The sequence below is a fragment of the Chiroxiphia lanceolata genome, chromosome 18 (genome assembly GCF_009829145.1).
Source record: "Chiroxiphia lanceolata isolate bChiLan1 chromosome 18, bChiLan1.pri, whole genome shotgun sequence".
In the NCBI taxonomy this organism is placed as follows: Eukaryota; Metazoa; Chordata; class Aves; order Passeriformes; family Pipridae; genus Chiroxiphia; species Chiroxiphia lanceolata.
Genome location: NC_045654.1, coordinates 8,075,463 through 8,100,802, shown reverse-complemented (window position 1 = coordinate 8,100,802; position 25,340 = coordinate 8,075,463). Strand labels below are relative to the sequence as shown.

Genomic DNA, 25,340 nt, shown 5'->3' with positions numbered 1-25,340 from the left:
GTGACGTCACCGCGCCGCGCGGGGCACCACGGGACTTGTAGTCCTGGAGCGCCCGCGCTGCCCGGGGCGGCCCCGCGGCAGCGGGGAGGGGGCACCGCGCCCGCGCCCCCCCCGAGCGCTGCGGGACCGCCGGCACGGGCGGGGGCTTCGCCGCGCCTCCGCCGCTTAACCCGCTCAGTTCGGGGCGCGGCCCCCTCTGCGCCCTGCCCCGCGCGCAGGCGATGCTGCGGTGGCTCCGTGCGGCGATGCCGGGGGTCCCGCAGCCCCCCGTGCGGGGCGGCCCCGCGGGGCGGGGCGGGCGCGGCGCGGGGCGATGACGGCGCGGGCGGTGACGCGGGGCGGGCCGCGCCGCGCTCGCCGCGCTCCGGGGCCCGAGGCCGCCGCTGTTCGCGCTCCCCGCAGGCCCCACCGGGACCCCGATGTGAGCGGCGGGCGGGCACGGGCGGCCCGGGCACCGCCACCCGCCGGGGCTCCGCGGGAAGATGACATCGCGGAGGTGAGGGGGGCAGGGGGAGCGCAGGGGCCGCTGAGCCCCGGGGAGCCTCCACCACCGCGCCCGGGGGGCTGCGAGCACGGGGGGGCTCCCCACGAACGGGCGGGACCCTCGAGACACGCTCCGGCGGCGCCCATCCCGCTCGCTCCTGGGGGGATGTCCCTGCTCCCGCACTCCGCACCTCCCACCCCGCACATTCTCGGAGGGATCCCCCCGCTCCTGCACCCCCCACCCCGCCCGTTCCCGAGGGAATCACCCTGCTCCTGCACCCCCCAACTCCCACCCCTCCCTTTCCCGTGGGAATGTCCCCGCTCCCGGCTCGTTCGCGGGGAGATCCCCCTTCTCCTGCACCTCCCACCTCTCCCGTTCCCGGGGGGTTCCCCCGCTCCTGCACTCTCACCCCCGCCCGTTGACGGGGGGATGTCTCGGGGGAAGGCTCGGGGTCCATGTGGCTTCGGTAGCCGGAGCTGCCCCGGTCCCATCGATTTCGGGGGCTCAGGGGGGTCTCCCCACGTTCCCGTGAGTTGAGAGAGAAATTCATTGTGTGTGGCACCCACCCAGTACCAGGGCCGGGGGGACTCGTGTTACCATCACGGGACCGGCACTGGGGACTTCCCGACCCTCAGAGGTGACCCAGCTGTACAATGAGTGTTCCTGAGCCCCCTCCCTGGGCTCCTCATTTATCATCAGCACTCACGTTAATTTCAAAACCCTGAGGAGTTGAAAACCACGATGATAAACAGCTTTTTTTGTTGTAGCTTCTCAGTGTCCATAAGGTAGTTTGGTGTTTGTCTGGCAGTAAGTGTCCTTTGGGGCTGAGAGGTTTAGGTGAATGCTAGACTTGAGAGGAATTACTGTCATGGAAAAGAATATAAATATCTTTGTCCTTTTTAATACCTATTCTGAGATTCACAGGACCACTGAATTATTTGGGTTGGAAGGGACCTTAAAGCTCATCCCATTCCAACCCTGGCCCTGCTGACAACTTGTATCCTTCCTGGCAGAATAAGGATACAAGTTACCTTTTGGAAACACTGTTGGAAACACTGCTTCTGCTCAGAGCTTGAAATTGTAACTTGTGAGGGAGACTGAAAAAAAGCTGAGAAATATCAACTGATGAACCTAAAAATAGGAGTAATTAACCCACCCATCAGCGCCTCCCGAGTGCTGGGGCTGTGACAGCTGAGACAGGACTGATTTCATCTCTCCTGCTCTTGGAAAGGTGATTAGAAAAACCCAGTGCCAGCATGGAAAATTGTATTGATTTCTCTCTTTTTCTCTCCATTTGGTAAGAGGGAATGTGCTGGCAGTGTGGGACTTGGGGAGCGCAGATCCTGCTGGTCTTCTCTGGACCACAATAACAAAAAAAGGGATAACTGTGGAAAGGCTGGATTTCCTACCATGAATTATTTTTCATCAAAAGGTTCCTTGCTTAGCTGGTGCCCCTGAGTTTTGTAAATGAGACCCTGCTCTTTTACCAACTTTGTAAATTAATAAGGGACTGGGAATGGTGTGTTCTGACCCCTGACTTGGAATTGCCACTGGGAATGATGGTGAGGAGCCAATTTAATCAGAGTGTGGGTTTGTGTGTGTTGTGTTATTCCTGTGATTGTATTTACTGCCCTTGGCTGGGAGAGCTCTGCACCTGCTGCTGGGAGAGACTGGAGAGGGAAAGCAGGATAAAAAGCCCAAAATACATTCCATCCCTATAAAAGGAAGTGCGGGAGAAGGTCCTGGCTGGGGGTTGTGTTACTGGGAGGTGTGTGCTCTCTCCTCCAGTTTTTTTTTTTTTTTTTGGAAGGGATGCAGCCCAAGGTTCAAAGGACACATGTGGTGGCAGCACTTGAAATGCAGATCCTGGTCCCGGGGCCGGAACCGCCGAGCAGGGATCACTGACACCCCCATTTTTCTATTTGGGGTGCCTGACAAATGCACCTTCCTACTCAAAGCCAAAAATACAGAGATGAGGGAGCAGGAGGACAAGTTGCCATCAGAACCAAAGTTATATAAAGTGCAATAAAACCTATCACCCTCCCAGGTGGAGCTTGGCTTTGCTACTTGGCTTTGGCTTCTTCAGCAGGAATTGCTTTGTGGTTGGGGGTGAGATTTGGGGTTTTACACAGTGTATCATCTTTTTAACCTCTCCTTTAAATACTTGTTAAATAACAAGTTATTTGTAGTCCCCTCTGTGCATTAAAGTATTATTTTTCTGGTTTTTCACATCTTTTTAACAGCCCGTGTACACTTACTTCCAGATGCATTAGAATTTATAAGATACAGGAGATACTCTATTAATTAAAGTTTATGAAATGTCACCATATAATAAACCTGGAAAACTAATTCCAATAATTCCTCCTTTGCATGTTTATATATTTTTTGATATGAACTCAAAAACTTGCAAAGGTTTCTCTTGAATCCTGTGCATATTTAGAAAGCTTGTGAACTGTTCAAAATGTTGCTGCACTTTTTTTGTGTAGATTTTTTTTTTTTTGTTTTCTCCTAATGAAAGTAAAATTTTGGGACTGGAAGTTGTTGTAAATATATCATCAGCTATTACCTGTCATGCTGAAATATATTATTTAATGTTCATTTCACCCCAGGTACTGATGCTTGTGTGGTTTGGTTTTCGACACTGCATCAAACCAGACCTTTTCTTGACCTTTGAATAGTCATTACGTAAATGTAGCATTATTAATTAATTCATCCCCACCTGCTGTGATAACTTGGAAGTATTTTAATATTTTCTCCTGTCCCATGCTGCATAGTTTTGATTTTTCTGTTGTTTTTCAGTGAAAAATAGGGAGTTTTCACTAGATTTTCTCAGTGTAAGCAGAATATTATTAACTAGGCAAAAAAGCAAGGTGAACAAGAAGAATCATTTACTTAATAAATATAATTAATTAATAATATTCTAGAATCTCTAAAACTCTTCAGAATGTTTCCATGAGAATCCATTTCCGAAGAGAACAGGCTGGATGAAGCCTTGGTGGAAATATTGTCAGCTTTTCAGTAGAGAAGGAATTGCTGAAGCAATTGAATTAATAGTCCTAAATTTAGATTTGCACTCTCATATTTTGCTGATTTAGCAATTTAGCATGAAATGCTGACTGGATCAGGAAGGCTCAGGAATGCTATGGAATTTTTTGTAGCTATAACACTCCTATATCTGTAAAGAGACTGGTTATGGAGTCTTCTGGGTTACTTTGGAGAAGCCAAAACTTTCTGTACCAAGAGCAGCAACCTCAGTTCTTCCCACTCAGTAGAAGGAGATAAAGGAAAAGGGATGAGGATTTTCCTGATTTAATTCTGAAAATTAAAGGTGGTCTCGTAATTGCCAAATGCAGTTGTGACAAAGCCTTTCATCCAGAGCACAGGGATGTTGTTTAGTGCTCCAAGAGCGTAATAAAACTTGGGAATTCCAGCTAAGAGCAAAGGCAGGTGTGTTATGGAACGGCTCCGGATGAGTCTGTCTGAAGTTAATGCCAGAGGTGGGACATGGATCCTCTTGGCCACAGCCCAGATCCAGCCTTGGCTCTGTGATAGTCATTCAGGGCCCTTTGTGGGTGGTGAAGATCAATCTGAGATTCCTCTGGGGTTGTATTTAAGTGGGATTTATCCGACCCCAGCACCGCATTCTTTGGCGAAGGTGGAAGAGGAGTAGGTTGTTCTCAAGTGGAGTTGCTTCCTGACCCTTTTCAGCCTGTGCCCTAAAACATGAGGTTTTGTTGCATTTTTAACCTTTAAAATGTTGTCAAGTGGCACTTGGGATGTTTTGTTTTATTTTTAGGTATTTTTCCTGTTTGTCTCTGACTTTCTTTGTGTGTCATGTCTTCCTGGAGTAAGGAAATAGGACTTCTGGTCTGTGTTTATGTTGTGTGTCTTTGATACCATTTTAACCCAGTATGTATGAATGGAGTTCTTTCCCTTTCAGAGCTTCTCTTGCCAATACATAAAATTGCAACGCAATATGAAACAAATAATGGATGGAGATTTTTATTAATTTAGCACCAAAATTCAGCCCTTCCTCGTTTTGAAGCCGTTGGATTGCTCTGTTTAATCCTGTGGAAGTTAACTCTGAAAACCAGAAGATCTTCTGTTTATTTATTAAGAGTCTTTATTTTTAATCTCTTTTAGATGGTTTCATCCAAATATTACTGGGGTGGAGGCAGAAAACCTGCTGTTAACAAGAGGGGTGGATGGCAGCTTCCTGGCACGGCCCAGCAAAAGTAACCCAGGAGACTTTACCCTCTCTGTCAGGTGAGTTAAATATTTTCACTCCTTCTCCCCAGACTGTTAAAGGTCTTCATTTAATCCTGTTCTGCAGGGAAAAAGTTGTGGATGAACTACTTGTAAGAGGTGAAATAATGCACAAATCACTTTTTAGTGCTCACTTTCCTCTCTTCTTTTCCTCTCATTTTCCCTGCTGAGGTTCTCAAATTTTACCCAACTTGGGGAAACTATATATTGGAGGGGAGTGAATTCTGGTTTTAGAGGGACAAAAAGGTTCAGGAGAAGCAGAAATAGGCTGATAACAGCATTACTTTTAGCCCTTTAAAAATCTGTTTGATAACCATCTGGAAGCAGCAGAGATTATGGGAATTAGGGATCAAGCACGTGCAGGAAATGCTCTGCAGCCTCTCCTCGTACAGGAAAAGTCAGCAAGTTTTTGAGGGCAACTGTGATGCTTTTTCAGCTTCCAAAATAGGCCTTTTGTGCCAGTTGTCCCCTGTGTGTCCAGTGGTGGAGATGGGGAAAGGACAGCAAGAGGAAGCAGATAAAGGAAAAGGGAAAAGTGGGATTGGTGATAAGAATTCTGGTGTTTGGATGCTTCTGAGATAACAGGCCTTGAGGCAAAGGAGGGGAATCCTGCAGGGAGCTGTTCTTCCTTAATATTGGAGACTGTGGGAGCAAAACTGTTTACTGAGGAGGGACCTCAGGAGCCACTGGGAAGTTCTGAGGAAGGAGAAAACCAGCTCTGATGGGTCTCTTTGAATGCTGAATTCTGCCCCCTCCACCCTTGTGCTTGTATGAGCAATTCTGGGGCTCTGAGGGGTTCCTAATGGAGATTGTGAGGCTGCAGAGCTTACACTGGCTTCAAGGATCCCTTCAGTATGATGTTTTTTCCTATTTTTCCTGGCTGCTGGACAGACAAGCCACTGCAATGTGTCTGAAGTGACTTCAGAGGGGCACTAACTCTGCTCCTCTGCAATATTCAGTTGCAAAGTGCTGCAAATGTGAGTATGGATTTCTCCAGCTCAGGCAGCAGAACACTAAATATAAAAGGGATTGATTGGCCATCAGCTGATTTGTGGGTTTTTTTTTTTCCCTGTGTTTCCAATACCAGACGAACTGGAGCCGTGACCCACATCAAGATCCAGAACACAGGGGACTACTATGACCTGTACGGGGGAGAGAAGTTTGCCACCCTGGCTGAGCTGGTCCAGTACTACATGGAACACCATGGGCAGCTCAAGGAGAAGAATGGAGATGTCATAGAGTTGAAATATCCACTGAATTGTGCTGATCCTACATCAGAAAGGTCAGAGAAGTGGTGGTGGAACCTCAGGGCCCACCTGCTTCTTCATAAATGCCCTTTGTCCCTCCTAACACTGCAGCCAGTTTTCATTTGAGGAAAGAGTGGCCCCTTTCTTGGAGTAATTTCTGGGAGATTCCTTGCAAAGCAGGTTAATAAACATGGCTAAAGGTGAAGCAATTTAAGGCTCAGAACCTGTTTCCTTCAACATTCTTCCTTGTGTGATACAGGACCTAAAAGGAGGGAATAATTTCCTTTATTTTAACTGGGAGAATGTTTTATTGTAGAAGTTCTTCTGAAGCTGCAAGGAATTCCCAGGTCAATTTCTGGACATAACTTTATAGTTCTAGTTATAACTATATAATTCTAGCAGTGTGAGAATGTGAATGACATACAAATCCTCAAATTCCTCAAATCCTGGTTTGAGGAACATGGTTAATAAGGAGAATCTGAGATGTTAAACCTGAGGAATTATGGAGGTGTCAGAAATAAACCTCTGTGGCCAGCAGGTATCTGTTTATCCCTGGAAGTGAAGGAACAAGGGAAAATATCCACACAAGTTCTCTCACTACTCAGAGTGTCTTGTATTTAACAGGGGTGGGGAGGATTGCTGTTTTTTTGGCCTTATTTCCTGAAGAAATGAGATTGCTGGGATTATCCTGTCCACTTCCTAATGAGATGGAAGGGTAAGGTCTCAAAGATGTGAAGTTCCCACAGGTTTATCAGGAAGATGTGACTTCATGAAGGAAATAAAAGCAGAATGAACACCTTGGCTGAGGAGGAGGTTGCAGTGTGAGCTGGTGTTTGTTGGACACCAGGGAATCCATTGGGACTGTTGTGAAGGATCCAAATCAAAGAGTGTGAAATTCAAATGTCAGCACCTGTGGAAGTGCTTTGAAGTGTTTCTGTCTTCACTCCTGTGTGTGCATGTACTTCCAAGGCTGATTTTATATATTATTTTTATAAACTGAGGCTTCCTGTAGAGCTGGACAATGTTCGGTGAACACAAGGATTTTATTTTATAATAAATAATTGAAACGAGTGGATTCAGTCAGGGCTGGAATGATAAGCGGGGTCTCTCTCTGTGTGTTTATTTAAAGGTGGTTTCATGGACATCTCTCTGGAAGAGAAGCTGAAAAGCTCTTAACAGAGAAAGGAAAACATGGAAGTTTCCTTGTGCGGGAGAGCCAGAGCCACCCTGGGGACTTTGTCCTCTCTGTGAGGACAGGAGATGATAAAGGAGAGAGCAATGATGGCAAATCCAAGGTGACACATGTCATGATCCACTGCCAGGTATGGAAACCACGGGCTCCTTTTAGCAGAGAATTCCATGGGCTGTGGGATTTGAACAGGAGGTTCACCTTCCACCTCCCCACGGATTGCTGGATCCATCCCTCTTTCCCTGTGGGTGACACTGATCAGGTGTTTGATCCAATGAACTCATTTGACAGCACCAAAATTCCATCAGGAGTTGTTTTATGTCATTTTCTTTTACTTCTGTTATGCCAGAAGGCAGTGCAACAATTTAATTGTATTAAAACAACTAAACTGCAGTAACTGAAATAGTTTGGAGGCAGAAATGGCCTACAAGGACCATGTAAAAACTGCCAGAATATTTTTATTTTTTAAGATTTGATTTGATTTGATTTGCAGTTGACTAGTAGTAGCATTTATGACATTGAGGAAAATAACTTGGCGTTGCTTCCTTAAAATGGGCAGGTGCCAGGCAGTACCAGACTTTCAGGGCACATTTAGCTTTGGAAATCAATTCAAATTCCTAATTCCTGGTTTCTCATCCTGTAGCTCCAGTATCTTGAGCTGACTGAACCCCAGATAAACTGATTTTCAATGAGATGACCGAAAGGTTCATGCCCTCCATAGTGTGTGTGTGGGTTTCTGTTACTGAGGTTCTGCCATCCCTTGGAAGGATTTTATGAGTCTTCCACATCTGGTTGAAAGATAATTTCTGCTATGATGCACAGCCCAAAGGTGCTGTCAGTGCAGGTGTCACAGTGGGAAGTGCATTTGTTTTGATGAGCATCTGTCTTTGAAGGAGCTGAAATATGACGTTGGTGGAGGGGAGAAGTTCGACTCTCTGACAGACCTGGTGGAACATTACAAGAAGAACCCCATGGTGGAGACTTTGGGCACAGTGTTGCAGCTCAAACAGGTGAATGAATGGAGAAGACACCCCAGAGCTCTGCTACCTTCAAAATGTATTGTGGAAGTGCAGCTTTTCCATATGCAAGGTCCATATGCAAGACCTTTTCTTTCCTGTTGCAAAAATGCAGAACTAAACTTCATGAAACAAAGTCATTTAAATGGGAAGCAATTTCCTTTACACCTGTAAAGGGATAAACTTGTCTCTGAGTGTCAGAACTTCCCAGTGTCATTGTGGTCCACAGGGACTGCAGGGAGAGTCCAGAAATGAGGGACTTAATGTATTGAGTAAAAACTATGATTCTAAAAGCACTTGCTCACTGTCCCTTCCTCGCTGCCCCTCATTGTGTGAACTCTGAAGTTTTGAAGTCAAAGAGGTGCTTGGATCCAAGAATTCCTGTATAAAACATCCTTAGCTTAGAGGGTTGTGTTTTAGTTGTCTTTTCACAGTGGTTGTTTGTTCAGCCTCTGCTGTCTGTGTCTCTCAGCCCCTGAACACGACCCGAATTAACGCCGCCGAGATCGAGAGCCGCGTGCGGGAGCTCAGCAAACTGGCCGAGACCACGGACAAAGTCAAGCAGGGCTTCTGGGAGGAGTTTGAGGTACTTCAGTGCATTCCAAGGGTTATGGGATTAAATCTACCCTACTAAAAGCTAAGATTTTCTAGGGTTTTTTAGGTTTGTTACTGCCTTCCTGGCAGTAACAAACTTCCCTCTCCCCCTCTGTCAGCTCACATCCTTGTTTTTCTCCCATATCCATGTGTTTAAATTTTACCAGCTCTACTCCTGGGGAGAGAAATATTTGCCTTTTTCCCTCAGTCTGAGAGTTAATGATGTTCTTCAGTGCTATTCATCCAGTACCTGGCACAATCCCTCCTGGGTATCCTCCCAACTGCACCAGGAGGGAGCCTCCTGTGCCACTGGCCCACCAGGACAATCCATTGGGTTCCTTCCTCCCTTGGCAAGTTGGGGACCATGGCTTTAAGGAAACTCCCATGGGATTTTTCAGTCAGTAAATGCCCTTTCCTTGTGGCTTTTTGATGGCCATTCTGGCCTTTTGACAGTCATTTTTGGGGATCTTAAAGCTGTTGTGTAGTGGTGACAAGCTCTGAGAGGAAGCAGCATTGATTAAATTTATTTCTTGGACTTCTAGAGATCTATTTTTGGTTTGTTTTGGTGTTTTATTTCTGCCCTGCAGCCAAAATTCCAATTTCCAGTTCCAGATTCCAATTTCCTCCCAGAAAGAGTGTAAATGGAGGGGGGGAATGGCTTCAAATTGAAAGAGAGTAGGTTTAGATGGGATATTGGGAAGAAATTCCTCCCTGTGAGGGTGGTGAGGCCCTGGCACAGGTTGCCCAGAGAAACTGTAGCTGCCCCATCCCTGGAAGTGTCCAAGGCCAGGTTGGACAGGGCTTGGAGCAACCTGGTCTAGTGGAAGGTGTCCCTGCCCATGGGAGGGGTGGAATGAGATGAGCTTTAAGTTCCCTTCCAACGAGTTCATCTCATCCCTGCCATGGGCAGGGACACCTTCCACTAGCCCAGGTTGCTCCAAGCCCTGTCCAACTCATCCTGGAACACTCCAGGGTCTGTATCATGGGCTGGTTTATACCACACACACACATAAGGAAACCACCGGTGGAGTCTGGAATTCCACCAGCAGATGGCAACAGGAAACTGGGAAGTGCTGGGCTGTGCCAGAGGCTGGTTTGGTCTGTGATGCTGTTTGGAGAAACTTCTTGAATAGTGGTGGGTTTGCAAAGCAACTGTTCTTGGAGAAACTCCTTTTGGATGAGAGATATCCATCAGCTGAATGTGCTGACCAGTGTGCTCTGAGATTATTGTCAGGAAGGGGGAAACAAATCCATGAAAAGTGAAAAGTTACCAAAGGGGTAACACATTTCACTACGAGTGTGGATGGAATATCAGAAGGTGAACTTGTGGCACTGGGAAATGATAAAATGAGGATTAAGCTTTCTCCTCTCCCCATGTGCCCAGTGTGGAGGGACAGTCCTTGAGCCAGGGCTGCTGAATGGTCAGAATGGTCACAATCCCTGCTCTGGCCATTGCTGGGCCTTGAGCCTCTGCTTTCCCCTGACAGTGGGATGGGGGATCCCATGGGAGCAGTTCTCATCCACTGCTTGTGAGCTTTGCCTGGAGGTAAATTGGCCTCAACCTCTGAGTTGCTTTCTTTGCAGAATTCAACACATGAACTTGGACCTGGGGCCTGGAAGGTTGGGAAGATTGAATGGACTTCCATATGGGAATTACCTGCTTTGGCCAAGTGATTAGTGTGTGTTCTGTCGTATCATGACACAGGCACAGACGTTGTGCCTGTGGTTGCTGTGGGATTTAGCCCAGCATTTCCAAATTAGCCAAGCAAAGGGTGTCTGTTGGCTTTCCTGAAGTCATAAGCATGTCTTGCTCTTATTCAGAGGGCATAAAAAAGGAAAAAATGTGCCCAGTTGTCTTGTCCTTGTAGTTGGTGCTGGGAGCTCTGAATTAATGAGAGGGGTTCTCTTGTGTGATGAGTTCAGGAAGGGATTGTTGCTCTATTAAATATAACTGAGCTATTAATTCACAGTTAGGAGTTTCCTGACCTCTGGTGTTGAATAACTTTGTCTTGTAATGGATTTATCAGTGGGTCCTTAAAAGCCAGGAAAAGTCTTACAGGAAAAGTAAATGGAAGAAATTAAAGCTTTTACCTGTGAGACTTTGCTCTCCCCTTTCCCCTTCCAACTAACTAACTGCTGTTAGTGAGGTCAGCACTAAACCTTGGGGTTTTCTGGAAATGAAACAATCTCCTGGCAGTTTTAGTGCCATCCTTTTCCACTCACCTCAGGGAAGCTCCAGCTGTCCACCTTGGTGGCTGGAGGCAGGGAGCAAACTCCAGGTTGCCCATGGATCTCTGTCTGTGCTGTTTATGAGCTGCCAGCCCAGATGGTGGTTATAAATTACTTGTCTTCAGGCAAGAATGTACCTCTCGTCCCGTGAACCAGCAGACAGAAATGTTGACAGTCCTTGTAATGTTTTTCCTTCTGAAAAATGGTTATTTGGGGAGCTTTGTGCTTGGGTGTTGCAGTGGAATCGAGGAGGATGTTGCAGATTGATGGTTGCATTGTGTACATCCCTTAATGGGCTTGTTAGGAGTCGCTGCTGCTCATGGATCTCTCCTCAGGGAGGCTCCAAGCAATAATAATTAACTCTGTGAAGGAAGATGGGTTTGAAACTGTGGTTTCCACACACTTAATTGCTTCAATTTTTTAACCTGCTGAAAAGTTTAGCTTTTGCTTGGATTCCACAACAAATGCTTTAGAGGGACGTGCTTTCAGTCTTTTGCTTCACAAGCATAAAAGTTTGCATCTCTGATATTCCTTTGCCTTTAGGATGAGCCTAATTGTCCAAGGTCATTAAGTGAGGCAGCAACAATAACAGGGACTAAAACAGGAGTGAGCAAATGTGCCTGACATGGCCAAGCTTTAAGTAAAAGAAATGCCTGGGAGAGTCTAATCAGGGGGAGCAGCTTCTAGAGCCTGAATGTTCCTTTAAGTCAGGCCAGTGCTGCTTTGGGATTAAAACTTGGAGCAAAGCTTCATGGAAATAGGGAGAAATGCCACTAAGGAGCATGGCTGGAAAAGTATGGAATTGCTGTTGTCCCTGTCACATTAATTGTGCACCAGGAACTGAGAAACGAGCTCCTTCCCTGTGGGAGAAATCCTCACTCAGGTGTGTTTCTGGACTAGAAGGATTTATGGATAACACTGTACTTACCTAATTCCCCCTTTCTCTGGGAGAAGGGATTGCTGGGATGGTGGTGAACAGTCCATCCTGCTTTTATTGAGCCAGGTCTCTGTGCTGTTTCCCTTCAGACTCTGCAGCAGCAGGAATGCAAACTCCTCTACAGCCGTAAGGAAGGGCAGCGCCAGGAGAACAAGAACAAAAATAGATACAAAAACATCCTACCCTGTAAGTATTGATTTGTCTTTGTCACCTCAGCCTGCTGCCCTTCTAGGCTTTATTTTCTTAACTCCCAAACACAGGGTTAATTAAGCACCACTGGGCTTTTGCTTCTCTTTAATGATAATTTCCCCCTTTATGTTGTCAGAAGGAGCCCGTGTGATTTCCAGTTTGTGTTCCAACACTTGCACTTTGTAGATACCCGTATTTCCATCCCCAGTTGTTGTTTTTTTTTTATCTTCAGCTTTCATTTCAAAGCCTCCCATCCCCTAAACTGTTATTCAACAAACTGAAATACTTAAATTTAAGAGGATTAATTTGTTGGGCAAAACTGCAATGTGCAAATCCAGAGGCTGTTTGTTTGACTGTCCACGTGCTCCTGAGTTACCAGGGGATGTGGAGCCTTGTTTTGGTTGAGTTTGTCATGGCAAGAAATGGCAAAAGGGGGGAAGTCTGGAGTATTCTAATCACTAATTTACCGAGTTTGACAACTTAAAGGCTTCTGTGTGTTCACAAGTGTAGGGTGCAAGTGCTTAACATCCATATATATTCTTCCAGTTGATCACACCAGAGTTGTTCTCCACGATGGGGATCCCAATGAACCTGTTTCAGACTATATCAATGCTAATATTATTATGGTGAGTATATTCCCACCTCCAGGAGCCTTCTTGGCACATTCCATGTCTCCTCTTTATCATATTCACCTAAATCCAGGTGAGTCTTGTCACCACTTGCTGAATTGTTTTTTGGTTTTTTTTTTTTCCTCTCTAGCCTGAGTTTGAAACCAAGTGCAACAACTCAAAGCCAAAAAAAAGCTACATTGCTACTCAAGGTTGCCTACAGAACACAGTGAATGATTTCTGGAGGATGGTGTTCCAGGAGAATTCCAGAGTTATTGTTATGACCACAAAAGAAGTGGAAAGAGGAAAGGTAAAATCAGGCTTGAACTGGCCTTGGGAAAGGTCATGGCATTTGAGGGCAAGTAAGGACTAAAGTGACTGGGATAAACTGATTTATATCTGGAATCTGGTGTGCCACCAGATTCATTGGAGCTCTGGAAGGTGCTGAGTGTCCTTTTTCTATTGGTGTCTGTGGGAATAGAGGCTATCCTCCTGTCATACCATCAGGCCTCCCTTTTCTAAGAGTTGACTGATTTAATTTTATCTACTGAATGTGAATCTGCGTATTTTAAACTTGTTCAGGGAATGAGGCACTGGAATGTGCTTGGAGGGGTAAACTCCCTCTTCCTGTGACAAAGGTCTTGCCATTTATTTCAGCTGATCAAGCCTGGATAGACTTCACTGGAAAAACAGAATTATGGGGCTTTTTTATTACAAGATGAACAGAGATGATGTTTCTTACCTAAAAACCACATTAGCATGTGAGAGTTGGTGCCCCACATTCATCTTCTTCAGGTCATGTTACTCCAGTGCTGTTCCCTCTTCTGACTCAACTTTCTAGGCTGGAAAACTTTATTACTCTGTGCTGAGCTGATGATTCCAGCTGGAAATGCCTGGTTGGAATCCCCAGCCAGGTGGGATTTAGCACTTTTATTCCTGAGTCAGGTGCTTTGCCTGCCCTGTTCTGCATGGACACAGCTTCCTGTCCACCCCCTGGGAGCTGCTCTGCCAGGATTTAATGCTCTCAAAACCGAAACTTTCCTGAGGTGGTTTATCCCAAGAACCTCCCTTTACCTTTGATCTCCTCTTGCTCCCTGTCCTCTGCCAAACCTGAGGTTTTTACTTTGTTTCTGGCTCCTAAAGACATGTGGCAGGAAAGAATAGGAAATAGTTGAACACTGATATCCTGGCAGCACTCACACACAGCTTCCTGTGTATTGTATGGATTTATCTTTGGAATTTGGTGCTTCTGATCCTTTTTCTGTTTGCTAAACACTTTCTGCTCTCTCTTTTTTTTTTTTTTTTAATCTTCTATGCTTCTGCCATCACCATTGTCCAGCTTTTTACCTTTTTCACTATTTCCTGATTTGATTCTGAATGGAAAGCTGGTACCTTGTTAGGGGAGCATCACTTGGGGAAAAAAAGCCAAATTAAGAGTGCAGAGAAGTTTTTCTAGGGGTGAGTGATAATTGCAGGGGTTCCTCACCCCTGTTACAAGAACAAGCTTTGTGTGTATGGACTGCAGACAAATAGTGGATTTTATGGGCTTCTCCCCCCAATTGAGGTGTCAAAGCTGCCTTTATTTGGTTTAGACTTTGCCTTGTGGATCCTTTTTTTAGCCTTTTAAAGTTCTGCCCATTCATTCCCCTTATAAAGGAGCAGGATTTGTGTTTCCTTCCTGAGAATGCCCTGAAGGAGGGAGAAGCTCCCCCTCTCCAGTGACATCCCTCTTAGTTCTTTGTTTGGGAAGAAAAGAAATAAATTATGGGGTTGTTTTGGAAGAGTTACCTTCAGTACACCTCTCTTCAAGTCATTTATTATTTTTTCAATAACCTCCTGAATGGCCTTTTCTCCTCTGCAGTTTCTCCATTATTCTTCCCAAAGTTTGCTGGAGAAAACACTTCAATGCCTGATCACTCCATCAGTGCTGCATTGATGATTTTTTCTCTACCCTTTATTGTTTTTTGCTGCATATTTCACTTCTTAAAGAATTGCAAATAACAGTCCTGATAGAAAAGCAAAGCTTTTTTATCTCAGGCCAAGATTTCAGACCTGCAGGAAGGAGAACTCTCTGCACCAGAGCTGAATTTCAGGAGCACACTGCCCAAGGAAAGGAGGAACTGGGAGACATCTCAGCTCTGCAGCGAGTTCTGCAGAAACAGCAAATACTTAGAAATTAAAATAGTGGGGTTTTGGAGCAAATCCATAGAGCCAGTAATAAATGCAACCCCTCTGGCAGAATAAAGCTAATTTTAACATCATGTCACTGTTCAGACTTGCTCTACCAACTGCTCTCGTGTTCAGAGCTCTGTGTTGAAACTGCAAGTTATTTATGTTGGAACCCACCAAAAGCAACATCTTTTCTTTAGTTTCTACCCTTACGACAGGGAAAGAAGGGCAAAAATAACACGAAAGCTGCTTGTTGCCTAAATAGGCTGCAAATTGTGTTTTCAACCATCTTCCTCTATCTTGGGTTGGCAGAAGAAACTTCCTTGTGCCGTGTTTTCTCATAAATATGCAGGAGGAGCTGCAAATAGACAATATTTCTCTGTAGGACTTGGTGTTTGGGCTGTTGCTGGAAGCTGCACCTGCTGTAATTTCTCATTTCATGCTGCACTCCCTGGAGTTGCTCTTTCCTGACCTGTCACAGGAACCAAATCCAAGTGGCCGTAGGTGAATCCATCCCTCAGTGGATGGAATATATCCCTGGCCACAGATAATCTGGATGGAGAAGCAGAACACCAAAAGCTTTACATTCCAGAAGCCACAGACACACGAGGCTTCAGCGCCCTGCACAGGGAGCAGTTCCCTGGGGATTGAATTAGAGCTGTGTTAGTCCTTCCTGCTCCAAGGCATGGAAAAGCAGGCATGGAAAAGCAAGCATCCAAGTTGAATTTCTGCTAAAAATGGTTTACTTGTATTTATTTTTCAGCCTGGTGGGTTTTGGTTGTAGGATAACCTGTAAGGCTGCAGCTTTCTGCTGGGAATTCAGTGTTTTGAAACCTGTAGCTGGGTGGAGATAGAATATTTTAATCTTCAGGTTTTGAAAATATCCAGGCAAAGCAGGTTCTAATATGATCATGAAAGCTGATAAGAGGAGAAATTGCCTGTACCTGTTTGAAATCATCCAGTGGTTGTTATGGAGAAGAGAAACTTAAATGCACTTTACCTTGTCAGCAGTTGGTGGGAGGAATTGTCCTCTGTGTGTTCTGAAATTAAAGCTCCAGAAATATGTTAAGCAGTTTGCAAAACAGCCGGGTTTTTTTCTGGCTGATTATTCCTTTTGTGCTGTTTTTTGGTTTTAAATCTTGCAGAGTAAATGTGTCAAGTACTGGCCTGATGAATATTCCCTGAAGGAATACGGGGTGATGCGTGTCCGGAATGTTAAGGAGAGCGCAGCACACGATTACACACTAAGAGAACTTAAACTTTCTAAAGTTGGGCAGGTAAGTGTGAGAGTAACTCTGTCCTTTCAGTTTAGGTTGCAGATCCCCCCAAAAATTGGCACAAATCGACCCTTTCTTTGGAATCAATAAAAGCACCAAGCGATTAATAAATTGAGCCCTGTCTTTCTTTGAAGCTCCACGTTTAGTTCCATCCACCTTTCTCTTTGTCCTTGGGATAATTGAGGATTCTTCTACCTAAGCAGTTTTTGGCAGGAGTTGCTCTGCTGCAGAGCTTGGAGGGAATGTGTAAAGAGGGACGATGCTTTTAACTGATCACACTTCAATCCAGCCAGGAATTTGTTCCCTCTCATGGAGGTGGTTGCACCAGAAGAAAAGGTTGTGTGTGGGTCCAGTGTATAGGAAGTTCACTTAAAGGAAGGGTAAAAAGGTGAGGAAGGAAACAGTTAGTGTGGAATTAGAGTTGTTAAGGAACAATTTGGATCAGGGAGCAGAACAAACCATGTGAGAAGCAAATAATCAGGATTTAGTGACTGACTTGTCAGGCCAGGAGGGCTGTGGCTTATTCCCTCCTTTAGGAGTTGTGGATACTGAACAGCAGGTTGGATTTGGAAATGACACCTTCCCATCTGACTCAGCTTTGCCCCATGAATGCTCCTTTAGCTGGATTTGTTCTGAAGGGTTTTTTTTTCATGCCTTGTCCCTCCCAGGGGAACACGGAGAGAACAGTCTGGCAGTACCACTTCAGGACCTGGCCCGACCACGGCGTTCCCAGCGATCCTGGTGGTGTCCTGGACTTCCTGGAGGAGGTGCACCACAAGCAGGAGAGCATTCCTGATGCCGGACCAGTCGTGGTCCACTGCAGGTGAGGTGATGGGCTGAGCTTCTGCTGCTGCTCCTCTCTTTGGCCTGGGGAGCTGAAACCTCTAAGAAAAGGACAACTTTCCCTCAGAACTGCTTGGAATTCCATCTATCCGGGTGTTTTTGCTTTCTGTTTTGCACAATGTCATGTTCTGGATGGGTGTCACATGAAGCAGTTGACTTTCAGAGTGAGCTTGTTTGTATAAATAAGGATTTCTGCTGTTGAATGAGAAGGTGGAACCTTGGCTGGCACATTTCAGGTGTGGGATCAGGGGAATTCTAGTATCCCATCCCATCTGGGAGGGCTCTCCTCAGTCTGGGCTTATAAATGAGAGACTTTTTATAAGGCAAGGAAATCTTAGATCTGACCTTATGTTGTTGGTTTTTTTTTTCTGATTCAGAGATGTTTAAAAGTGCTGAGGTGCTAATGAATTCTGTCTCTCTCAGATGATGAGGTCTCTGGTCACTTTTGGCTGTGTGGTTTAACTCTGGCTATAATTTGGAAGCCTAATATGAGATTCTTCCTTGGGCTGGTGTTTGGGGGTCTATTCAGAAAGAGCAGAACAAATAACCTTTTTTTCTCTTTTTCCAGTGCTGGGATCGGACGAACAGGAACGTTCATTGTGATTGATATTCTTATTGACATCATCAGAGAAAAAGGTGGGTCACCCCTTTTATTTTCCTGTGGGACTTTGACAGAAACATCAGATAAAACCACAGGAGTGTTGACAGAGGATTCCAGTGATTTACAACCTTGGTGTGTTTATTTTCCTGTTTTAATGTTGTGATGATTCTCCCCAGGTGTGGACTGTGATATTGATGTTCCAAAGACCATCCAGATGGTGAGATCCCAGAGGTCAGGAATGGTGCAGACAGAGGCCCAGTACAGGTTTATTTACATGGCAGTGCAGCACTACATCGAAACCCTCCAGCGCAGGATCGAGGAGGAGCAGGTCTGTTTGTCCTGAATGTCAAATTGTTTACTATAATAAATATAAAATTGCATTTCAACAGGGAGCAGAGTTGCTTGTTTGCTGCCTGTGATTTTTGGAGGCTTGGCTGCTGACTTTATAACCAATGTGTGGTGGAAAGGCTGAACCTGGGAACCCTCTTCTATATTTCAATTCATTGTGCTTAAGAATGACTTAAGTTATAAGGTGGAATCCTCTCCTTAAATTACTAAATGGAATCCTCTCTTATCCTCCCTGTCCCCAGCCCCTGCACCCAGATCTCTGATTTCCTTAATGTTATCTAATTTCTTGTGCAAGAAGAATAAAAGATAAAGGTCTGTTAATTAATACAGAACCTTGTGATCTGTTGTGTTTTAAACAGATTTCAAATCTGTTAACTGTGTTTCTAAGACAAGATAATTAAATGCTTGTCACTCTAATTCCAGTTTTGGAGTTTATTAGTAAGAAACCAGTACATTGGACTGAAAGGTTAAGGGATGAGTGGTGATTTTGCAGTGCAGTGTCCAATAAAAAGCAGTTACAGGAGTGATTTGGTGTGATAAGATGGGAAAGGCTTTGGAATAAGTGGTGACAACCACAAGACCTTCACCTCACCCTTCCTGTTAAAGTAATTTCTTCACTCAAATTACACAGTGTTTTACAGGAGTTACCTGGTTTGGAATAAAGAACTGACATTATTCTGTCTCTGTTCTGTGCCCTGACCTCTGGTCATCTGGGATTTTTACCTTTTTGTTTCAGAATTTCAATATCTTTGTCTCTGCTGCTGCTGTGCTGCTCAGGAGATAAACCCCCAGCCCAGCTTAGTGCCAGTGTGAGGTGTTAATCCCAGCTCAGGGCTGGAGTGTCCCAGCCCAGCCTTGGCTCTCTGGAGTGTGGCAGAGCTGAGGTTGTGTTTCCCTACATGATTATTTGCCCTGTTCACTGAGAGGATGGAGCCTTGATTGCTCTCCCCAGGACACTCTTGTGTGCTCTGGTGGTGATTAGACACAAAGTGAAGAACAAGAAATCCCTCAGGTGGATTTTTTTCCGTGGCTTTGTTGTCTCCCCTCTCCTTGGAGCTGCCTGGTGTCTGTGTGTGTGTGCAGTTCCAAAAGCTCTGCATCCTCAGCTTTTGAGCCCCTTTCTGCTGTAGCAGTTACAAAGCAGAGCTTTAACTCTGCCTTTTTTGCTGTGATGAGGTTTGAGTGGTGTTTGGGTATCAAGTGGAGCAGTGATGAGGCTCTGTTGTGGTTCATCCATTACCAACTCAGAAAGCTCAGGTATTGAAGGAACTGGAAATAAAACATTGCTTTACTTCAGGAGGTCTTGACCTATGACTGGTGGCAGGAACAAAACAATGTAAAACTTGTCAGCCCAAAGCAAAGCCTGTGGTGTGTGCAGGAATGTGGTGAACTGGGAATGCTCCAGAGCACGTTTTGAGAGAGCACAGAAGAAATGTCTCATTGATAGAATGCTGCAATTTCACCCCATTTGGGAGTGAAACACTGTGTTTTGAGAAACTCGAATTTCTGGAACCTTCTTCTCTACACTTGCTTTAATTGCAAAGAGTGAAAATTGGGGAAAACCGAACAATTAGAGCCTCTTTGCAGGGACCAGTGTGGGGTCCTGTTCCCCCTCTGCTTCCCATCTGGATGAGTTCAGGCAGCTCTGAAAAGGAATTGGGAAGTCACATTACCTGTCATGTCCTGGAGGATTTACAGCCAGCTGGATCTGTGAGGAGCTGCATTCCTCCCCAGAGATATTCCTGCTTTTCCTTAGTGTTCAGGACAGACTTTCCCTGCTCTGCCAACGTTGCAATGCTGAGAGCCTTCAGTTTTCCTGGATTTAAGTGCTGTGTTAAATATTGCCTGTCTTCCCACAGGCATAGTAGAAAAACAAAGGGAATTTGGTTTAGGTTGGGGGGTTTTCCCTGTGAAAATGTGTATATTCTCTTGCATCCAGGAAACAAGTTCTCACCACGTTTCTGTTATTCTGAATTAGGAAAGATGATTACAGTGAATTAAGTGGAAGGAAGAGAAGCCAGATATCTACTTTTTCTTGGCTTTTTTTATCTGTTTCAGTCAGTTTAAGGAATAGAAGATCTGACAGGTTCTTTTTAAATTGCTTTTACTGCCCAGCACACCTGTAGTTGAACTGCCCTTCATTGTGCAGTTTGGGTAGAAATCCAGCCCTACTTTGGGGCTCCAGAGTATTTTTGGCATTATTTATGGTTTGTAGCCATAACACTGTAAAATATAGAGAGTTTGAACCTTTGCTGTTTCTTTAAATGTTATTTTTTAGCAGGCAGTCAATCAGGAGTTGGGGGTCTGTTTGAAAGAGAGAAAAAGCAGAGAGGGGAGAAGTTCAGTGAAACACTAGAACAAATTGAGTGAGTTCTGAGCATGTTTCAGAAGAGCATCTTGGAAAAGCTTCAACCTGCATTGCCATAGGAATGTTCTTAATGGGAATTCAGGAGCCAGAACTCCCGGGAGGCTCCAACAGCCTCTGCTGTCGTGAGATTGGGCCAGACCAGTTACTCAGGAGCAGTAAAGGAACTCAAATCCACACAAAAAATCAAACCCAGTACCCTGTAAAGCTTTAATTCCTATGCTGTAGTATATTCATCTTGTGACTATTTGTGTGGAAAAGGAAAGCTCCACATCCCCTCCCTTTCCCAGCGTAGTTCCCGTGTGGAGCGTCGGGATCTGGAGCTCAGTGCCAGCGCAATTGGCTGCAGCCTGGAGCATATGCTGCACCATCCAAATAACAGCTTGGCTGCTTTTTATATCAAACCTAATGGGCTCAGGTATTATTTTATTAGAGATCCTGCAAACAGCGTTGTTACTCTGTTGGCCACATCTCCAAGCTGGAAATGAGGTCAGTGGGGAGCCCACTGGCTGCTAAAGAATGAAAGTGGGGTTTCTTCTGCCAAGGAAGATGAAGGTTGAGTACAAGTGCTGGTTCATAGGATTGGGATGTTGTGGTGGAAAGGGGAATGTGGAAAAATGAGGATTTTCAGGTTTTGTAATCCATAGCTCAAGCCAGCCTTTAGGTCTTCTCCATGTTTGTGTATCTGCAAACCGAGCTGTCTCCTCACAAACCTTCCCTCTAAAACCATCCTTGCTTAGTTACTCATGTAATTGCTTCACTGCTTCAATGAATGTTTTCCATTATTAATTCCAAACCTGGCTTTTTGGTGTGTTTTGCTTCACAGAAGAGCAAGAGGAAAGGTCATGAGTACACAAACATTAAATATTCTTTATCGGACCAGACGAGTGGGGATCAGAGCCCTCTCCCACCCTGCACCCCGACCCCAACCTGTCCAGAGTAAGTTCATTTCTGCTCTCATGTGGAAGTTTTGAGCTCTACTGACTCATCAGGGACTTCAAATGAGGCTGAACTCTCCCAGAACCTGCCCTGGGCTGTTGCCTTGGGCTTTGCTCTGAAAACAAATTGAGCAAAATAATTGTCACTGAATTTCATTGTGTGGGCAATACATTTATTTCCTCAAACTGGATTCTTGGGACTCTAAATCTTTGTTTCATTTCAGAATGAGAGAAGATAGTGCTAGAGTATATGAAAATGTGGGGCTGATGCAACAGCAGAAGAGTTTCAGATGAGAAGATGTTCAGAGCCTCCCATGCCAAGGCAGGTGTGTATGGTCAGGGTGTGGGGGTGTCCAGCCTGGACTTTGGGGAAAATACACACAATAATGCCCAAAATGCTTCTAATTTATCCCTGCCTAAATTCCAGAAGCTAATTTCAATTTAATTTTAATAATCTCACCTTCTACTGCCAAGGCCTCACACAGTTTTTAAGCCAGGTTTGAGACTTTGGGTTTAGTTTAAGCCTTTTTCAAGTCAAAATTGAGCACTTCTGTATAATGTCAGAGTAAGAAATAACTGCTGGGTTTTTCCTAAATAATTCTTTTTTTTTTCTTTCCCAGAAATTAATCTGGTTTTTAAAAAGGTCAAGAAAGAGATGGAAGAAGCTTCACATGAACAGTGAACTCTGAGGGCTTGGTACCTTTTTATTTACGGTTTTAATCCTTCAATAGTAGGCAAAACTTCAGACCATCTAAAGATTGGTTTTTATCTCTTCTCTCCAATACCTGATTTGCTCGTTTTCCAAATAAAAGGAAATCCCTTCTACAATGTAGACAACTACTTTGTAGAGTCAGTTTTGAATCCTGCAAACTGTTGGACTGTCATCCATGTGTTTTTTAAATAGTATTTTTGTTTCACAGTATGGTTATTAGTGGGGGTTTTTTTCCTTATTTGAGCAGTTGTGGGGGTTTTGGGGGGGGGGAGGGGCTGGGGGGGTGGGTGAGGGGAGAGCAATGACGTGGATAAATCCGTTACACTAATGTAAAATACTGATGGGAACAATACTTGATTGTTGGGAAACAGTGGATCACCAGCGGGAATGAATCAACTGCATGATCAAATTAGTCCTGATACATTTCAAACTCAGACTGAGCTTCCTGGGGTGAGCAGTTATTGATATGAAGGTGCTTTTTGTGATAACTGGTGGCTTGATTCTGACTTAGCTGAGTGGCTGGATGGGCTGGTTTTGAGTAATTCTTGCTTTTACATCAAAGTTTCTTTTCCATGATCTCTCCACCCAGAATAGAAAGTTGCTGTTTCTCTCAGGAGACCTGAGTGGTTTGTGAGGACACTGTCTGTGTTAATTAGTCTGTGCTCATCTATTAAACAAGAGACTGAACTTGTAGAGTTAAGATAGTTTAAGAAGTTGCATGATGATACCTTGGCAGCACATTAAACCAGTGAAACCAGTAACCCAGTGTTCCCTTGGGGTCAGTACCCCCTTCCCTTCTGCGGGGGAGCTGGGAGCTGGGCAGCCTTCTGGATTTTTAGGAAGGCTTTGTGCTGGTCTAAAAGGCTAAACTGCAGTTGTGTGGGGAAGGCAGTGCATGGAAGAATCCTCTGGAATTGCCTTAGTGGGACAGGGCAGCAGGAGCAGCAGCGAGGCCACGCCGGGTGTCACCAGGCAGGACTTTGTCACCCTCCCACCCCAAGTGCCTTTTGGAGCTGCCTGGAACTTGCTGTCCCTATTAAAAATCACATTAATCTGAAACCACTTCTGATTGTCAATGAGCCAAAAGCCTCTTTAGAGACTCCAGAAGGAAGGTCTGCTGAGCTGCCACTTGTTTGGGTTCCTTCACTTCGCCCTGTCCAGTTCCCTGGACCAGCAGTCCCCGTGGAACCCAAGGAGTGGGGACTGGTGTGTCACCAGCACCTTTTCCCATGGTTTTGGGGGAGTTCTGTGACTTTAGGGGTGTTCAGGAATGATTTCCATTTCCGTGCACAGGGTGACACTGCACAAACTGCTGTGTGCAGGGAAACGGGGCCGATGGAATTGTGTTATTGGCCTTCCTGGCGGAATTCTGCTGAAGCCTGGAATGTAATTAATACAGCTTTGTGAAAGGTTAAGTGTGAGATTACATTACCTTTTCCTGAGAGTGCTTTGCAAATTCAAATATTTGAACACTTTGTTTGAACTGAATGAAGGTGCTTCGTTAATGTTAAGCAGAATTTTGTTACTTTGCCTCTTGTCCTTTTTGTCTTTTGGGGCTTTGGGATTTATTTTTGGAACTCCTGTCACCAGCATACCATAAGATGTGTTTTACTGGCATAGCCTTATACTCTAGTCATAAATACTTGTGCCCTTTCTAGGTCTGAATAGATGATGATGAGAGAGGAATCTGTTAATTTTGGTGGGAGACACCTGTTCTCCATCACCTCCTTCCTCTGTGTCCCTATTTCCAGCTGCCTCCTGCTGAACAGGGATCAGACAGAAGTGCTGGTATTTGTAGAGAGCAATTAAATATTTGCCTCAAACTTGGTGTAGAGTTAGACAAATCCTGCACTTCATAGGTTAGAGCTAGGTGGGACCCAGGCTTGGGTTTGGAGCTGCTCTGCTCCAAACTGGGAAGTCAGGGGGGAAGTCAGGAGAAGGGAGAGAAGGATCCTGAGGCAATGTCCACTGGCTGAACTCAGTTCACGTGTTGTGTCTTAAAAGATTGACCTGTGTAAGCAGCAATCAGTTCATGGCCAACATGAAGTTGCCTCATGACCTCATTTGAGCTGTTTAGGGGTTTATTTTGAATTTTTGTCTTTAGAAGCAGGGAATTCTTGCTGCAGAATGTGTATTAATCCTGGGGAGCATATGGTGGGAGAATGTCAGCGAGGGGGGAGCAGAATCTGAAAGGTTGGGAATAAATAAATTCTCTTCTCTGCCCTGGAGTGTTGGGCCCTGGTGACACCAGAGGGGAGACCATAAAATGCACCAGAAAAATCTGTCCCCTTCCCCACACCAGTGAGAGATGGAGGGTTCTTAAAGGAAAATAATTAAGAAATTAAGCATAATTAAGAGAAATAATTTAAATTATTTTAAGCAAATAAATTTCAAGCTGGGCTTTCTGGCAGATGAAGCAACAAAGAGCAATGTCCTTTGGTTCAGGGGGGATCAGTGAATGTGGGTTTTGTGTATTTCTAGTGAGGTTTTTAGAGAATTCCATTTTAAGCATTGATTTCCAAGCCTGTTCTGTATCAATGAATGGAAAAGGGATGCAGGGCTGAAGTGTTCTCTTGGAGAAGACTTTATTCCACAAGGGAAATTTACCCCAACTCCTAAGGCACAATAATTTATGCCAGCATGAATTTGCTGCAAACTTCATTTACTGAATGTTTTAGAGCATAAACTTTAATTTCAGCTAACTGTTGTTAGGCCTGATTGGTTCTCCTATTAATCCTGACCAAACTTTTCCCTCTTAAAATATGTGTTGGAAACACAATTAACTAGGACACAGCTAACAAAGATACAAAACCTGTTTCCTTTTTTTGTTGTAGGGATGAGAGAATTCACAGCTGGTACTAGAATGTGTTGTCAGGTTTTGATTTTTCTACCCATAACTTCATTATTGCAAATTAATTTGTAATTTCTCCCTTTTAAATAGTGAAACATAATTAATAATTTCAAGCCTGTTTATTTATGACATTATTGTGATTTTTTTTTTTATTACAGTACTAAAGACTAATGAAAAAGGATCCTCTTATTAGGTGGAGTAGACCTTGCATTTATTTTTTTTTCCTGCAATGTATGAAGTATTGTACCAGAGTATTAAATGAAATGTAATATTTTATTGAAAAATTTCTATCCTTTAAAAGGAATACATTTAGGATGTCATCAATTTGATGTGAATCATGTAAATGTTGATAATGAGCTGTTTATTCTCCATCTGGTGTTTCAAAAGACTCACTTCTTGCCTTTTGCCCACGTACAGTCTGTAGATCATTTACCATTGTCAAAATGTGACATTAAAATAATAGTTCCTGTATAGAAA

General features: G+C 44.6%; 1 protein-coding gene across 1 annotated transcript; it reads left to right on the top strand.

The window, feature by feature from the left end:
- The first annotated feature begins 372 nt into the window (after positions 1 to 372).
- Positions 373 to 25,340, top strand: PTPN11 (protein tyrosine phosphatase non-receptor type 11). The gene is made up of 16 exons (XM_032705821.1): positions 373 to 496; positions 4,628 to 4,750; positions 5,838 to 6,032; positions 7,127 to 7,319; positions 8,080 to 8,196; positions 8,675 to 8,788; positions 12,052 to 12,148; positions 12,698 to 12,777; positions 12,911 to 13,069; positions 16,074 to 16,205; positions 16,874 to 17,028; positions 17,617 to 17,684; positions 17,826 to 17,977; positions 21,189 to 21,301; positions 21,525 to 21,626; positions 21,921 to 25,340. Exons 1-15 carry the CDS (start codon positions 483 to 485, stop codon positions 21,592 to 21,594), a joined length of 1,782 nt encoding a protein of 593 aa, XP_032561712.1. The 5' UTR covers positions 373 to 482; the 3' UTR covers positions 21,595 to 21,626; positions 21,921 to 25,340.